Source organism: Vitis vinifera, chromosome 18 (genome assembly GCF_030704535.1).
Source record: "Vitis vinifera cultivar Pinot Noir 40024 chromosome 18, ASM3070453v1".
Lineage (NCBI taxonomy): Eukaryota > Viridiplantae > Streptophyta > Magnoliopsida > Vitales > Vitaceae > Vitis > Vitis vinifera.
This window is the reverse complement of record NC_081822.1, coordinates 26,744,450-26,762,086: the sequence shown is the minus strand read 5'-3', so window position 1 is coordinate 26,762,086 and position 17,637 is coordinate 26,744,450. Positions and strand designations below refer to the sequence as shown.

The window sequence follows — 17,637 nt, the reverse complement described above, 5'->3', positions numbered from 1 at the left end:
ACAACTCCAAAACTATGTGAATAAAAATCATTTCTTTTTAAATAAAAAAAAACCAACAAAGGAGAAATGCAACTTAAATGAAATGAGTTGCATAATTTTAATAGAAGCTATGTTCTTTGTCTAAAGCTAGAATGAATGTTTTCTAAAACCTTTTATTGGTGATTTAAATGCTTTTGGCAATGACTTTAAGGGAAGTAAAAAAAAAAAAAGGACCCAATGATTTGTTAAATCCTAATCAATAGATACAAACTAGAGATTTGATTTCTAACTTAAGAGGATTTTGAAAATAAGAGAAAAGCTAAATTGGATCCCCTTTTTGGCTACCTTTCATTTGGGATCAAGGAGCCAAACTTATGATGGAAAAATTCACTTTTGAAAAAAGAAAATTTGACTCAACTCAAAATGTCAATTTAATAAAAAAACATTTTTTAAAAGAAAGTTCAAACTCAAGAATTCCCTAAGGTGCCTACAAAATAAGTATCAAAGATAAAGAGAACTAACAATTCAATCAAATATAACAACCCATATAACACTCAAATATAAGATAATTCTAACTTGTTGAAAATAAAATAAAGAATCCAAACAAAAATTAAACAAATATCAAGCTTTATAAAACTATCATGATGAACCAAAACCAAAACAAAAACAAAGTTTCAAGCTTCTCAAATCTAAATCAAAGAATCAAACTAAAACAAAAACAATAAAAGAAAATAAAATGAACATTTTCGAACTAATATGAGAATCAAAACTAAATTGAAACAAAGATCATAACTTTTTTGTCTAAAACGATGAATCAAAGCTTAATTAAAAAAATTCCAATTTTTCAATTTTTAAAACCAAAACTCAAAACCTTTACTTACCTCCTCTCCTTGAATCAAACAGCCGCGGCGTCCCTTACCTTCCTTTGCATTTCAGGCTGTGTGTACAGCTGTGGAGGGCGAGGAGGTCGTTTCTCCTTCTCTAAGTTAGAGGCTTGGGACTGTTGCTCCGACTGGAACATAGAAGATTGACTTTGACGTGCATCCTTGTTTAAAAGTATGCTTCTGATTATCCTTCCACTACCTTCACGTCTCTGATTCTGCTTGGGAGCATTTGCACCAAGTATATTCTTTACTGGAGATGTTACATTCTGCTGCTGTAAATGATGAGAAATTTCTCTCTCTTTTCCTTTCAGGAGGAGGACTTTCTTCTTCCCAGCATCAACAGCTCCAGAAACTCCACTTTCCTCTTTCAATGCTTCAGCTCCACCTCCAGCAGCTAGATTAACAGACTTATCAGACAGCAGCTGGTCAGCTCGCTTTGGAACCAGAATGAACGTTGACTTGTCTTTTGCACTTGTGTTCTTTGCAGCATCCCGTAAAACATACATTGTGGTGGAGAGTCTTCTCTTTTCAGAACCCCATTTTGATGAGCCCAGACTTGGATTTCCCGATGATGACCCACTGGCTCTTCTGCTTAGTTTTCCATTAGATAACGATGGGATACACCCTTGGCAGCTCTTTTCTGACGGACAAAATCCATTAGAGGCATAACTATAGGAGTGTCCTTCACAGCACCAGCTCGTTCTGCTTCTCTTCTCTCCAATTGTATTTCTGCACTGGGAAGATTCTCAAAAGGCTTCGCAAGAAGTTCAAGGGACTCCAGGTACTCAGGATCTTTAAATATTGTCCCTTCACGGCCATCCTTTTTAGGCCAATGTTTTGGAATGCGTTGTGAAGGAGCATACTCAACAATAGTTTTAAACTGAGTACCTTTCTCATTAACAAAAACATGCCCATCAAAGAACTCAGCAAACTCAATAACGTCCTCCGGCCTCTTGAAGTCAAGGTAGGCTCTAGAATAGGACTGTCGCTGCTGGCTGTTTTTCCCGGGACAAAACTTGACCAAGGTGTAGCGCTCCTTGAAGACGGTATCGATTTGTTCCAAAAATGCGGCCTCCGAAATCATCGGCGGCAAGTGCCGGACCATGACCTTGGTTCGATCCAACGGACCCTTCATGTGCGAAATTCCCAACCTAAAGAACCAAGCAATCAAGAAATCAAACCTAAAGAACCAAGCAATCAAGAAATCAAACCTAAACAAGTGTCCAAGTGACCTATTATGAAAAAAGTGTCCAAGTGACCTAGGGTGAATGTGTGCAAGTTGGAAGGTGTTTATGATGTTTAGGACAGTGTCTAAATGACCTAAAGTGATCAGGATATTGTCTAAGTGACCTAAACATGCTTAAATGTGTTATCCTAAAAGTACACCTAAAAGCTATTCTAAAAAGGAAGGAAAAACCTAAATCTAAATTAGGGCTGCTAAGAGTCACAATGAGGTTAGATAAATCCCTCAACTAAAGTCTCAAAGGTGACTTAGAAAAGATAAGCTACATGAGTAGTAATGGGCCACCAGAGAATTGTTGTAAAGTACTGAACAAACACCTAATAATACATGTGCTAGGAGGACAAAATAGAGGGTCTGCAAACTGCATTCTTTCTTTGGTTGAAGACCCCTAAGAAAGTTAAATCTAAGTGATTGCAACATATTAGAAGGAGCAATTCCCAATTACTTTAGTTCTTTGTGCTCATTGGAATATTTAGATCTGAGCAGAAACAATTTTGTTACTCTACCTGCAAGCCTCAATCAACTTTCAGAGCTCAAAGGCTTTAGGTTGGGTTATTACAAGAGGCTTCAATTATTACCAGAGCTTCCATCAAGTATAGAAGAAATAGATGCCCATGATTGCACAGTTATGGAAAACAGTTTGTGTCCATCAAGTGTCTACAGATCCAAGGGATGTGGGGGCCTCCGATTCACATTTTCTAATTGCTTCGGACTGTCTGAGAATGAAAGCAGCAACTTTGTGGCAGCTACATTAAAGGAAATGCAAAGTCTGGCAAATAAATTACCAAGATTTCAATTCCCAATCCAGGTTTCTCTCCTCTCTCTCTTGATCATATTGTAAAAGTAAATCAATTAAATCCTATGGAATAATTCTTATACTCCTTTGAGCACTACTCCTACATTATTTCCATATAACTTGACATTGATTTTCATGACCCAGATGGTGCCATATACTCCACATATTGAATCCAGTACTTTTGTTCCTGGAAGTTGAATTCCTGAGTGGTTCAGCCAACAGAGTATAGGCTCCACAGTAATGGTACATCTGCCTCCAAATTGGTGTAATACTAGGTTGATGGGATTGGCTGTGTGCGCTATTTTTGTAGTTAAGGGTGCTGTCCATGATTGCCCTGGTAATATATTTTGTCATTTGAATTTGACTCCAAGGTAAAACTGGTCACCTTTTTGCTCCCATCAATCCAGAACACCAGAATTCTTCGGATGAAGGGCACAGATTCATTAAATCAGATCACATGTGGCTTGGGTATCAACCAATTTCTCGAATTGGGATTGGCCACGTCAATTGGCTAAATAAACCGAGTCAAATTCAGGCTTCATTCCAAGTCTATGGCCCATCTTATGGGGTGAAGAAGTGTGGGGTTCATCTACTATATCAACAAGATGAGAAAGAAGACAATCAACCATAATTTTAGTGCAGCACTACCGATGAGAATTCAAGTTTCTTCACTATTAAAGATTACGGTGAGCTTACACCTCTTCTTTTTACAATACTGATGTCATGAAGCAAGCCACTTCTACATTGAGAGGATGCATCAGCACAAGATGCTCAAACTTGAAAGGTAGAGATGAAAACTATCATATTGTTATTGTCTTACTGGTTTCTCTTTTGCAGGGTTTTCTTCTGCATTTGATGCTTTTGGGGGTTAGAACTCGTAAGAATCTAGCTGAGAATTTAGTCACATATTGCGTAGCAGTTGATTCCCAAATTGAACCATTTTATTTTAGCCTCTATTTTCTTTTTATGCCTTTTGTTCTTCATATGTTTTATAGATTTTTCCTTTTAATAGTAGTCATGACTGCTCGAGCAATATTCTGTTCAAGGTTGTTAGCTAGCTTGGTAGAGCTAAGGAGAGCGTCCTGAAGGTTCTCTTCTATCTGTGCTTAGCCTTCACTTAATTTTGTCCATGGATGTGACTAATGTTTTAAGATTTGATTAACTAAAAATGATCTGCAGGTTGGCAATTCTGTGAAAATGTCTTTTGAGTAGTTATAATATTTTTCATTTTTAGTTCATATAAGTGCTCCATTCAATCCAATCCCAGTTGTTAAAGACCCTTTCAACAACTCATGGAGAAGATTAAGATCAAAGCCTCTCCAAGGAACCCTTAGGGTGAGCCAATGCTCTTATTTTTCTTAAGAAATGCTTTGAGAGGTTTTCATGATCTTTAAATTGGAGGTCTCTGTGGATGAAAGGCTAGTTGGTTGATTTGAAAGGATATTTACTCTTCAATTTGTCTAAGGTGGTGTTTGTTTTTTTACTTAATTCTAAATAGAACCTTAATGCTTAATAGTGTTAAATATTAGGTTGTTTGTTTTTATAGTATTTTATTTCTATTAAGTATTAAAAAGTAAAGAAAAACCAATATGTTATTTTTTTCTATTTAGAAAAAGCTATATATTTTGGCTTTTTCTATTTAGTAAAAAGTTTATAATAAGTCATGAAAAAATAGAAAAACAAACAACCTAAATTCTGAAAATAAATTGTTTTTAGTAAAAAACCAAGAAAATAAACACCACCTAAACCTAGCTGCGTTGGCTGAAAGTGCAAATTTTGTAATTTGAGTTTTCCTCATTAAAAGTTAGTTGATCTAGTCTAGGTAACATCTAGAGAGGGTGAATAGGTGTTTGAACCTCTTAGGCTCAAAAAATAATTATTTTTGAAGCCAGAGTAGAAAAAAAAAAGAAAAACAAAAAGCACCAAAATCTTATTATTTTTTAATACGAAATACAACAGGATTTATAGGTTGACTCCAAGATTAAAAAAATCCTTAAAACTGAGGAAACTAGAATCCTTATTCCAACAACTTGGTGGATATTCAATCCTTATTTGAATAAATAACTCCTAACCTGATAAGATTTTAAAACAAATAAATTAACTTCTAATCTTTGACTTATTCAAATCAACAAATATTTGAATAATTCAAATTTCAAACTTCAAACTTTCCAACAATTTTAAATTAATCCGTTTGACTTAGGAAAGCTTCAAAATATTCAATACAAGAACACAAGATTTTTTACATGGAAAACCATCCACACAACATGCGAATGTAAAATCCATGGGGTTAGAGACATCCAATTATAGATATCCAACTACAAATCCATTGTTTGAAAGTATAGTACACAGTTTTATCTAGTGGAAACTATCCCTAAGTCTTACTCCCTATCACCTTTACTATACTTCACATTTGTAGTACAACACCACTTGTGCTTCTCGTGAATCTTACTTTAGTGTTTGTGGAGATGCAAATCTCTTTCTTAACCTAGTAAAAGCGAAGGCAATCATCTTTCAATGTTTTGGGAACAAGATGGCAAATTACGTTTTTTGAAACATCAACATCAAAAAGAGAAAATCCTCTTTAGGCAAGGTATTTATTAGGCCAAGATCCTGGTGGATCAGATTTAGAATTTTCCCAAAATAAAGCTTTTAAAATTTGGAAAATCAAAGCTTTGAAATTCTAGAGAATTCTATCACACTTGAGTGCTCTAAGGAGTGCTTAAGCGCTCTCTGCAGCATTAGAGCACTCAAGGAGTTCTTTAAAACTATTTTAAAAAACATTTAACTTAGTTTAAGAACTTGATGTTTGTGCCAACCTTAACTAACTCTAATTTGTCTTTCCAGACCTTTCGATACTTACCTTTGCTATTCTAGTTGATCACACGACAACTTCGAGCTTTCAAAAGAGAGCGAGACATAATCTAAAAAAGCCCTAAGTCAAAATGAATGAAACAAAATTATCAATCTTAAACTATATAACTTAATGTACCAACACTCACAAATAAGAAACCTTGGGGTTCATTTAGGAAGAGGATTTCTATCAAGCATGTTGGGTTTGCTTCAAAAATGACTCATTATGAGATAAGAACCATACCAAAATGCTTCAAAGTATAACAAACACTATGGTGCCAATCACAATATGATGGAATAAGAAAATATATGACTAGTGAAGTGATTATTTATTTAAGAAAATTTTAAGGTTAGGTTGTTAGGATATCCTAACATTATAAATTAACTATGCCCACCTTGTTATAGTTGAAATATTAAAAAGTGTCCTTTTTAAAATTTTTTGATTTATTATATAAAATATGAAAGAAAAATATAATTAAAATTAGTTAAAAAGTTATATTATATATATATTGAATTTTTATATAGAATAGAAAAAAAAAATGAATGAAATGAATTAAAAAAAACATGTAAAATTTTTTCATTTTTTTCTTGACCTCATATTCTTTTGCCATTCTTAAACATACATGCATCTTTGATGATGGAAGTACAAAAACAATTTATTTCATGCATGAACCATAATGTAGAGGTAACTTCCCCAACTTTTTAGGTGAGATTATAACTATAGAGGTCCTTATTCATTTTACAACACATAATTAAATCCATTGGATAAAGAAGAATAACATAAATAAAATGAAGATAGTGAAATTAATGATCATCTTATATAATATTTGTTGAGATGTTTATTTGAAATACTCATAAAAAACGTATGTTTAAAGGCATTATTATACAAATATTATTTGATCTAGTTAAAATTTATTCATCATTTTTTCTGTTTATAAATAATTTAAAAATATATAAATCTTTCCATAATTTATTTATTTAATCAAGATATGCATATCATTCGAACAAATAAATTATAGATTGCATTTGTTTTGAAAAATAAGCTTTTTTAAAATAAAAAAATCTATAATTATTTATTATTATTACTATTAAATTGATTTTTGTTGAGAAAAAAAAAATACTACAAGGGGTTGTTAGTATCCTATTTTCAACTTTTTCCAAAATATAGTTTTGTGTTTTTTATGGAAAATTCTGAAATGCCAGATTAGTTTATCATCTTGTCTTTTATAATCTCAATTCTCAAGTTTTAAAAAAAATGGAAACAACTTTGTCCCATTAAGATGAAAACAATGATAATGACTAATTGTATCAAGTAACAATACAAAAACAACTTTGCCACCAACCACCAAAGTCATCAGTTTTAAAATAATTCTTAAAAGCATTTGTCAATGAAAAACAGCTTTCATGACTAATCTTGATAAGGGTACTCATACGGGAGGTCAAAGTTTTAAAAGTATTCTACATATATTTAATTAATTAACATTTGTTGAAATAATCAATAAAAGACTTGTGAAAGAATATTTTAAATTTATTCTGAAATAACGTTTAGGTAACGTGTAAGAAATATCATAATTAATTATTTTGAAGTGGTCCTGCTCATGTAAGAAATATCATAATTAATTATTTTGAAGTGGTCCTGCTCATGTAAGAAATATCATAATTAATTATTTTGAAGTGGTCCTGCTCATTGAAGTCGTCCTGAAAGAACATTGAAAACCAATACACATTCAAATTACTTCCTCTTGTATTGACACGTGGAGAGGAAGTATTGTATCCCGAGAGAATTACCATGCCTATATAATGAATCACATGTGAAAGAAATACATCAAAAGTAGTAAGAGAATTGAAGGAGTTGTGTTTAGGACAAGAGAAGAGAAGAGGTTTTTATTCCAAGGAAAATGTGGCTGATCATGAAGGTTTTCCTCCTGCAAATTTTAGCGTTTCTAGTTTTTGGTGGTGGCATCCATTGCCAAGCTTCAACCCGTCGGCTTACTTTTGTGGTAAATACTATATGTGATTCTGGCCTTAACGCCACCTTCTAATCATGATATTTAAGGAGTAGTATGGCTCTCATTTTTACCGTATGACCTCTTACCCTAGAATTGTTGAGTTGTTCATGTATGCTATGGGTGTCGTTGAGTCGTTCATGCATGCCATCGATTTCTAATTGGTTATACACTTACATGAATGGATCAATGGAACTATTCATGCATGTAATATTTCTTTTGGGATGAATTTGCATGGTTAACTTTTAATTGGTTGTAGGTGAGGGAAGCTTCATATACAAGGCTTTGTAGCGCCAAGAACATCTTAACAGTAAATGGACAATTTCCGGGACCAACTATATATGCTATGAAAGGAGAGACAATCATTGTCGACGTTTATAACAGAGGAAAAGAAAACGTCACCATTCACTGGTAGGTCCTGTGTGTGTCACAGAGAAAGACATGGCTTACATTCTTTTATTTCTAAGAGGGGGCCGCAATATATTGCTTTGAAAATAAAGTCAAATTTAAAACAATACTTTAGGGTTATTTGCTTCAGTTCCATTGAGATACAGTTGATGTTTGTTGCATGCTATATTTTGTTACTTTGAAAATTAGTACTAGTTTTAACGTATAGTTATGGTTTTGTAGGCATGGGGTGACCATGCCTAGATATCCATGGACGGATGGTCCCGAGTATATCACACAATGCCCAATTCAGCCAGGGTCAAAGTTTACCCAGAAGATCATCCTTTCCACTGAGGAAGGCACTTTATGGTGGCATGCTCACAGTGATTGGACCCGAGCCACTGTTCATGGAGCTATAATCATCTATCCCAAGAATGGAACCAAGTATCCTTTTCACAAACCTTACGCAGAAGTCCCCATCATATTAGGTATAAGTGTTGTTATTTTTAAAGGTTAATTTACATATTATGAATGAACCAACAAAGCAAAATCTAAAATTACTGGAGTTGTTGACATGCAGGAGAATGGTGGAAGAGTGATGTGAATACGGTTCGAGATGAAGGGCTTGCAACCGGAGGCGACCCCGACCCCTCTGATGCTTTATTGATAAATGGACAACCCGGTGATCTATATCCATGCTCAAAATCAAGTACAAAGATTAACTTTCCATTTTAAAATTGTACATGATTTCATTTTCTTATATGTTAACCATATTACTTTTTCTTATTAACATCAACATATTTAAAGCTTAATGCTAAGAAAGAGGAATATAGCTATAAGGATGATAGAGCTATGATTTAACACATCTAGTCCAAATATAATTTTGAACTATGGAGCCAAATTTACACCCTTAATCAATCAATCACTTCATAATTGGTGGATCCTCATGGAAATTTTTTCTTTTTCTTTTGGCTAGTCATAAGTATACAACTTTCCCTTTCTAATTGCAGGCACATTCAAGCTAACGGTGGATCATGGAAAGACATATCTACTTCGCATAATCAATGCTGCCTTGCACGAGGCTCTTTTCTTTGCCATTGACAAGCATAAAATGACAGTGGTTGGAACAGATGGTAGCTACACGAAACCATTGACACGAGATTATATCACAATATTTCCTGGCCAAACCTACGATGTCTTACTAGAAGCTAACCAACGCCCAGATCAATATTACATGGCGGCTATAACTTATTCTGTTGCCCCTCAATATCAAAACTTTTATGATAACACAACCACCACAGCTATTGTACAGTACAGGGGATACTACACTCCATCTTCACCTCCCTCCTTGCCTTATCTTCCTGCATACAATGACACAAATGCATCGGTTCAGGTCATGGCCGGCCTCCGAAGCTTAGCAGATGCGGAACATCCTTGCAATGTCCCATTGAGCACGAGCACTAACCTGTTTTACATTCTTTCTATGAACTCGTACCCATGCGTCAATGATTCATGTGCAGGGCCCAATGGGACGCGGTTCTCCTCAAGTATAAACAACATAACCTTCGATTTGCCTACAATTGACATATTGGAAGCTTACTATTTTAACATCAGTGGTGTATATGGAAATAACTTTCCTAGCTTTCCATCATTTGTGTTCGATTTTACATATGATTATCTTCCATTAACCTATCAGTTGCCGAGTAGCGGAACAGAAGTAAGGGTGCTCGAGTATAACTCCACAGTGGAGATTATTTTTCAAGGGACAGCCGTGCTTGCAGAGACACATCACCCCATGCATCTCCATGGATACAGTTTCTATGTTGTTGGATGGGGATTTGGGAATTTCGATGGAAATAGGGACCCTTTGCGCTATAATCTGGTGGATCCTCCTCTTCAGAATACCATTTCTGTTCCTTCGAAAGGTTGGGTTGCAATCAGATTCGAGGCATCCAATCCTGGTATGTTACAAGAATTCATGTCCTCTATTAAAGAAAAAAACCCTTGAAATTGCCAACCTGCATACCAATGAAATAATTTTTCTTAATATTACAATTAAGTTAGGTGTAATGTTGGTATATTTTCTCTGTTGCAGGAGTATGGTTCATGCACTGCCATGTAGAACGCCATCTGACTTGGGGCATGGAAACTGCGTTCATAGTGAAAAATGGTAAACACCCAGAAGCTCAAATGCTGCCTCCTCCATCCGACATGCCACCATGTTGAAGCTGCAAAGAAATAACATGCCAAAGATTTCACTGAATATTTGTATTATTAAGCTTTCGTGATTTATTTTCTATTTGACTAAGTTAGTATTCCTCTTCAATTAAGATAAAAAGAATAATGTTAAGTAGCAGAATATTGTATTTGGGATTATTAATGTCAATTTCTTGGATTGTTAAAAATCTATAAAGATGTTGTGTTCCTGTTTCAACCTTAATTAATTTCAATATGAACAACTCATTAAATAGCCCAATACAATGTTAAGAAGCCTCTGAATGCCATGTCCACAATAGATATATCTTTATCTATTGTGTTGACAATTTTTGGCCATACCCACTTCATTCAACATGATAAAATATCATGTCGTATTAGAAAAGTTAGAAATGGGATAGTTGACATTTTTTAATTATCCATATTTTATTCCAATTCCTTGGAAGGCATATTAATAATCAAAAAAATTATAAATGATATAGTTTAGAGTAATTGATTTATTCTAATATTTTTAAATTAGAGTATGATCTAAATGGATACTTATGAAAAAGATCATCAAATGGTTTGTTTAATTTTTACTTTTACATCTGAAAATATTTTGCAAATAAGATAATTTTTCTGAAGTCTTATACAATTGAGATAAAATCAGTTCTTTTTTTATTTACTTATTTTAAATTAGAATAAGTGTTTTTTCCTAAAGTTAAAATAATTGGCATATAGTTTATATTTTTATAAAATATTACAAGATCTACACCAAGATAAAGGAAAAGGAAAAAAAAAAATTGTCCATTTCCATTGCATGAGTACAAATTGAGTCTAACCCCACACCGAAAGAACTCCAAATCTGTTTTTTTTTTTAGTGATTTAATTACTTTTCAACTCTCATTTTTTATTTTTTATTTTTTTTATTTTATATTAAAGTAAACCCTTTCCTCCTTCCTTAAATTCAAATAACTAGTAAAAACAAATCACTGGCTTTTCTAAATTAAAACGTAGGAGTTGATCATTTAAATTTATGGTTTACAGAAAAGACACTAACAATTAACTAAGCTGCCGCAATTGACCGAACCCTCCAAGTCCAAGTCAATATGTTAAGTTGGCAGGAAAGTTGTCATGAGTGGTATTAAATTAAGCTTTCATTTTGTTCCAGTTGACATTTCAATGCTATTAAATTAAGAAATAAATTAATAAATTATTCATTGACCATTGTCTCATTTTCTTCGATCCTTAGCCGTTGTGTTTGGAGTTCACGAAGCAGTGCATGTCAATGTCAGAAGCGAAGAAATGTGGAGACGGGCCAAAATTTCACGCTACTTATATCTGATGGATAGAGTTAAAGGAATAAATTTGGGCATAACCTAATTATACTTTATAAACACTCAAAAATAATTGTAAAGAATTAAATCCCAAAAAATAAATAACAATAAATGAAATTTCATGAATTAAAAATAAATTAGTTGTGATTAAAACGTTTTTTATTTGTAATATTTTTATCCATAAAAAAATATTTTGACATTATAAATGATTTTTAAAAGAATCATTTAGTATTTAAATGTAAATTTAAAAAAAGTTCAGAAATTATTTTTAAGTCATTTTTGGATTTTTAAAAATGATTTTCAAATATGTTTTAATCTTATTTGGATGGACTTTTAAGAGTTAAAAAAAAGGTTTCACATAGAAGTCATACAAATGTTATTTCTTATAAGAATTCTATAATTCTATTTTTGTTTACACAAGAAGTTCTTTTATGTTTAATAAAAATTTTACAACATCTTAAAAATTATTACTTTAATTTTCACTTAAAGCAAAAAAATATGAAGCTATCCCGAATTTGACCTTACCATCCACCTCATTAATTTTTATAAGTGTCTTTTTTTAATATTTAGCAGGGCTTTTATTTATTTATTTTAAAATCATTCTCAAATGAAATTTATAAAAAAGAAAGAAAAGTTTGCTCCCATATTAGAAAGAAATACTACTTTTAAACGTGAATTGAAGTGATTATAGAACTTTGTTACATATTTAAAATTAGGATCTCCTAATTTCTTACAACTCCAATCTTCAATATTCGTTCTTTATCTAAAATCTAACATGAGGAATGGTTGTCCACTTATAATAGAGGACATGAAATATAATTTTGTTTTAGGTAACATCAAATTCAATGCATTAATATCATCAACATAGGATTATAAAAAAAAAAAAAGAAATATATATATATATAAACTCCTCTAGCAAACCCAATGATTAAACCTAAATAATAATATTTTTAATATTTAAACTATATTCATATTTAATATTTGGTTTTAATTTTACCTTTTTACTTGATTTTATTATTAAGTCCCTATTTTAGGTTTAATATGTTTTAAAAAAAAAATATTTTTCTCTTAATTTTTATTTATTTATATCAAATGTTGGAAGATGTCTTTCTATATAATTGGATACCAATTTTTCTATTTTTCATTTTTTTTTTTTGTGCATAATTGCCATATATTCCCCACCCTATGATTGCCCTATAGTTGACACATCATCTAATAAGAGAGCTTAACATGTTCTAGCCATTTTCATGCTAAAGAGGGGTCCACATGTTGCTGCCCATGCCCAAAAAGTCGAGCAAAAGTTGACTTCTAGCCCTGAATAGCTGCCACCAGTTGTCCAACCTTGCCCCAATGTTCATTCATCTTTCTAATCTTATGAATTGGTGTGAAGATAACTCTATATAAAGGGAGGAATGCTAATTGAAGAAGGGAGTAAAAATATGATGTAAAATAGAGTATTGGATGTAGAAATGCAGGAAGAAAGAGGAAGAATATACAATCTTACTGTAATTCTTAATTTTTATTTATAAAAGTTGTGTTTAGTTTTCAGAAAATGTAAAGGAAAGGAAAAAAAAATGTGGAAAGTTATTTTCCTTAGTTTGTGTGACATGAAAAATATGATAGAAAAAAAAATATAAAGGAAAATACTAAAGAAAATATTGTAATCTTTTTTCTACTATTTTCCTTAAAAATTAGTGAGGAAAATAAGAGAGAAGGAAAAGATGGAGGAAATTTTATCAAGCTTGCATTATCTTCTTTACCAAGTCTCCAATTCACCTACCTTCCTCTTCACCAGCGACTATGGCTTCCCACCACCATTGGCCCTTTCAATGGCCACAACCATTACTCCGACCACCTTCCAGTGCCTCCAAAAACCAACCCTCTTATGGTACACAAGTTCCCATAGATGAATTCCATTATTCAAATCTAGTCAATGTGTTCGACTCCATGTCTCCATATCAGGTATGGATTGAATTCTTCTCTCTTAACCTTACACCTTGATGTTTTGTAGATGTATGTCTTCTCTCAATGAACCTTATTATTATTATTATTTTCATTTTTGGAAATCTAAACATTTGAATTTTGTAGATATGGAAAATTTGATGCTACTCTTTGTAATTGGATTTGAGTGTTTCTCTTGTGTTTGCTTTTTTTAATTCTTGTGCTTCCATTTGATTTTAATTACAAGAATTTTAATTTTTAGTTTCATACTACAAGACTTAATAGCAACAATGAGGACAACATGTTTGAGGAATTACCTATAAGAGAATTTAACACACCAATGAAGTTATTGCTATAACCAAAAAAAAAAAAAAAACATGTAGAGCAACTATAATAATAGTGTTGTACATTGGGAATGAGAAAATTATAGAAGAGGGAGCATTCTTGATGTAGTAGATTTGCAATTGAATGAGGTTTTCAACAAGGAGCAAGATGTCCCTTCTATGTAGCCTTTTATCTTACCTTATTGGGATTTGTCTTGTTATAGCTTTTGATGTTAGCTTGGGTAGTGAAAACTTCACAAACTAAAATGATCAACTTGTCTTCTACCACTAGATAATTTCTTTCTTAATAGAAATGTAGTAAGTATTATTAACAAATACAACTTGGTTTTGGTGGTACAGTTTTTCCTTAATACTTTATTATCATGATAGAACTTAGTAAATGTCTCTAAAATCAATTCTATGATGTTTACAAATTCCCTCTTAAAAATTCTAAACAACTTATCCAACTTTAGAAGTCTTCTTACTTAAGTAATGCACAATCGATTACATATGTTTAAAAGACTATTCTCATTTGTAGTAGCCCTCTAGACTATTCTCTTTAGAAGTCTTCTTACTTGAATTACTCTATTTTGGTAGTACAGTGAAACTAGAGATCAAACTACTTTATGTACTTGGCTTATGGAAGATTCAACCTAGTTCACTTACCAAAAGTGGACTAGCAAACAAACCCAAGTAGTAGAGGAGTGGGATAAATATAATTGCTTGGATTTTGGAGTGTTGTGGAGAATCTTAGGACTTTGTGAGTCAAACTATGCTCATCCAAAGCCAACTTAGCTGTGCTATAGTTTGGTGTTGGAGGCTTGGAGCCTAACTTGTATGGCTTTATTACAAATTAAAAGTTGCTTATGGCATAAGCATGATCCAAAACTTAAAATCCTTGTACTTTGAGACTTAATAATGATGATAATATAATTTCAAGTCACAAGCACCCAATATGTCAATAATACTACTCATTGACTTACTCCCAACAAGCAAATAACCTACAGGTCAACTCCTACACATTATTTTTAAAATTTTTAATTGTATTATTTGTATATAAAAAAAAATTTATCTAAAACAATTTGATCATTTTGGTTGTATGATCAATGTGGAAAAAAAACATATAGACTTAATATTTTTGTCTAAATTGAGTTAACGAAAGTGAATCGAACTGATATTAGGTTGGATTAGTTTGAGTAAATAAATAAATTTGTTGTACTTTAGTTAAAACCAATGAACTCCTATTTGATTCTTGGATTGGTTAAAAACCAACCTAGCTAAATGTATCTATCCCTAACTTTGTGTTCTTGTCCTATAACAATAAATCCTTTAGATTGCCCCATATACACTTAATTTATATAAGCATTCAAAGAAAGATAATCTAACATCCATTTGATAGATTTCTAAACTCAGTATGGAAACTAATAATATCAAATTTCTATTTTATGTTATCTAACTAAAGCATAAATATCAAATTACTTAAATCCCTTTTATCTACTTAATCCATTAATGTATGCAATATTTCTTTTGAACTTTTTTCTACTAAATAAACTATAAATTCATGGATAAAAGAATTTTCTATTTAACTCCTACCATATCACCTTGTTTCATTGTCTTTATTGTTAGATTTTCCATTTTAAACATTTTTTTTCTTTTGAAAACTATTTGTTTCATTGTGCTTTGAATATTTTATGATTAAAGATTTTAAAACTTACAACATTCGTTGATTTAGTAATTGTATTATATTTTAAGTCTAAATATAATTGTGAACCTACATTTGTCATGTGTGTTTCTACTTGATGGTGAGACTTGTTTTTATTGTAAAAAACTGATTTTTTTTTTTTTTTAAAGTTTGAGTCGTTACTTATTTTTGGTTTTTTTTTAAAGAGAACAAAATAAGAAATACAACCTTAGTGTAACTCCATTTTTAAAGAAAAGATGTGTAGACCCTCCATTTTGTTCTCCTAACACGTGTCCTATTAGGTATTTGTTCGATACTTGACAGTAATTTCGTGGTGGCCCATTGCTACTCATGTAGCGTATTTTTTCTAAGCCACCTTAGAGATTTTGGTTGAGGGATTTACCTAACCCCATTGTGACTTTTGGCAGCCCTATTTAGACTTAGGCCCACTTAGGCACCACTTAGGCACCTTAGGTTCACTTAGTACACCTTAGGCCCATTAGACATGCCTAACCCATTAGGCACCACTTTAAGCTCACTTAGGCATCCTAGGTTCACTTAGATACACTTAGGCCCACTCTAAGCCCACTTAGGCCCACTTATGTATCACTCTAGGCCTACTTAGGCATCCTAGGTCCACTTAGGCACCACTTTAGGCCCACTTAGAATCCCTTGGGTAGTTCTTTAAGCTTAGTACACTGAGGTTTGTCTTCTGGAATTCTATTTGTTTGATTTTTGTTTTAAGTGGGTTTTAGTTTATTTGTTCTTTTATTTATTTATTTTTAGGAGATTATAAGATACTAACGTTATGTTTCTTTATCATGAAATAATATTTTGGTTATCTTGTACATGTATATGATTAATCATCTTTATTATTATTTATTTATTTATTATTATTATTATTATTATTATTATTATTATTATTACTATTTAATTGGATGATTTTGTTTTTACTATTTTTATTGCATGGTTCTATGGAAGGGAGATTCGACCGTGATTTGAAAGAGCATTCAACCCAAGACAGATACGAAAAAGGGAAGAAAGAGAGAGATGGGAAGGTTTAGAAACTTACCAAAGCTGATTTTGGCAGGTGAAAAGAAGATGTTCGGTGTGTATAGGAATGGAATGAAGGCTAGGTTCAAAATGAGAGGGTTCTAATCATGTTGGACTGATGCGGAAGATTACTGGTTTTCTCTAGACTGGTGAGGGATTTTTTCCATGTTGGTAGAGTCAACGGGACTAATGAGAGGAACCACGGATTGATTGAGAGAGAGGAGTTTGACAGAGTTTTGAGAAAAAATGAGAGGAGGACAACGTGGGAGGGAGGATATTTGAAGTGATCGGTAATAAGGGGAGGAAGGGTGCCATTTTAAAATGAGCGGGAAGGAGTTTTTCAGAGTGGAGGAGGCTGCCATAAAGAAAAAAAAAAAAAAAAAAAAAGGAAGAGCGGATTGCTGCTGCTATGATTTTTTATCATCATCGGGCTGCTACTGATTTTTTTTTTTTTTATCAACGGGCTGTTGTTGATTTTTTTTATCATCACTAGGTTGTCGTTTTGGGATAAGAGAGGGAGGGTTTTACAGAGATAGAAGGGTTGTTAGAGGGTATCAAAAAGAAGATTTTTTTTTTTTTTTTACAGAATGAGAGGGGCTATTTGAAGGGATCGAAAGGAAGAGTTTTTGAGAACGTGATAAATACGGCTGTTTGAAGGGATCGACAGGGAGTTTTCAGAGCGAAGGGAGACGACATTTAAACTCACCGAATGGACCATCTGGACAACAACCCATCCATCCGCACATCCTTGAAAACGTATTGGATGAGGAAAGATAATATCATTTCCCATCAACCAGCACGCCATTGTTCCCGAGCACCGTTGGAGAAATGAAAGCAGCTACACACCACCAAGTTGTTTGGTAAGCCAACTAGGTGCGTTATTTGTTTTTTTTTAGTATGGGTTTTTAGTAACAGTGCAAGTCTAGATTACTTTTTCAAGTGGAATTATTATTACATTGGGTGG

General features: G+C 32.6%; 1 protein-coding gene and 1 pseudogene across 1 annotated transcript; one reads left to right on the top strand and one right to left on the bottom strand.

The window, feature by feature from the left end:
* Positions 1-874: 874 nt before the first annotated feature.
* Positions 875-2,006, bottom strand: LOC100261081 (regulator of nonsense transcripts UPF3-like; annotated as a pseudogene).
* Positions 2,007-7,600: 5,594 nt separating this feature from the next.
* On the top strand, positions 7,601-10,511 carry LOC100266290 (laccase-14). The gene is made up of 6 exons (XM_010666913.3): positions 7,601-7,752; positions 8,018-8,169; positions 8,389-8,633; positions 8,726-8,854; positions 9,156-10,106; positions 10,241-10,511. Exons 1-6 carry the CDS (start codon positions 7,651-7,653, stop codon positions 10,369-10,371), a joined length of 1,710 nt encoding a protein of 569 aa, XP_010665215.1. The 5' UTR covers positions 7,601-7,650; the 3' UTR covers positions 10,372-10,511.
* Positions 10,512-17,637: the final 7,126 nt, after the last annotated feature.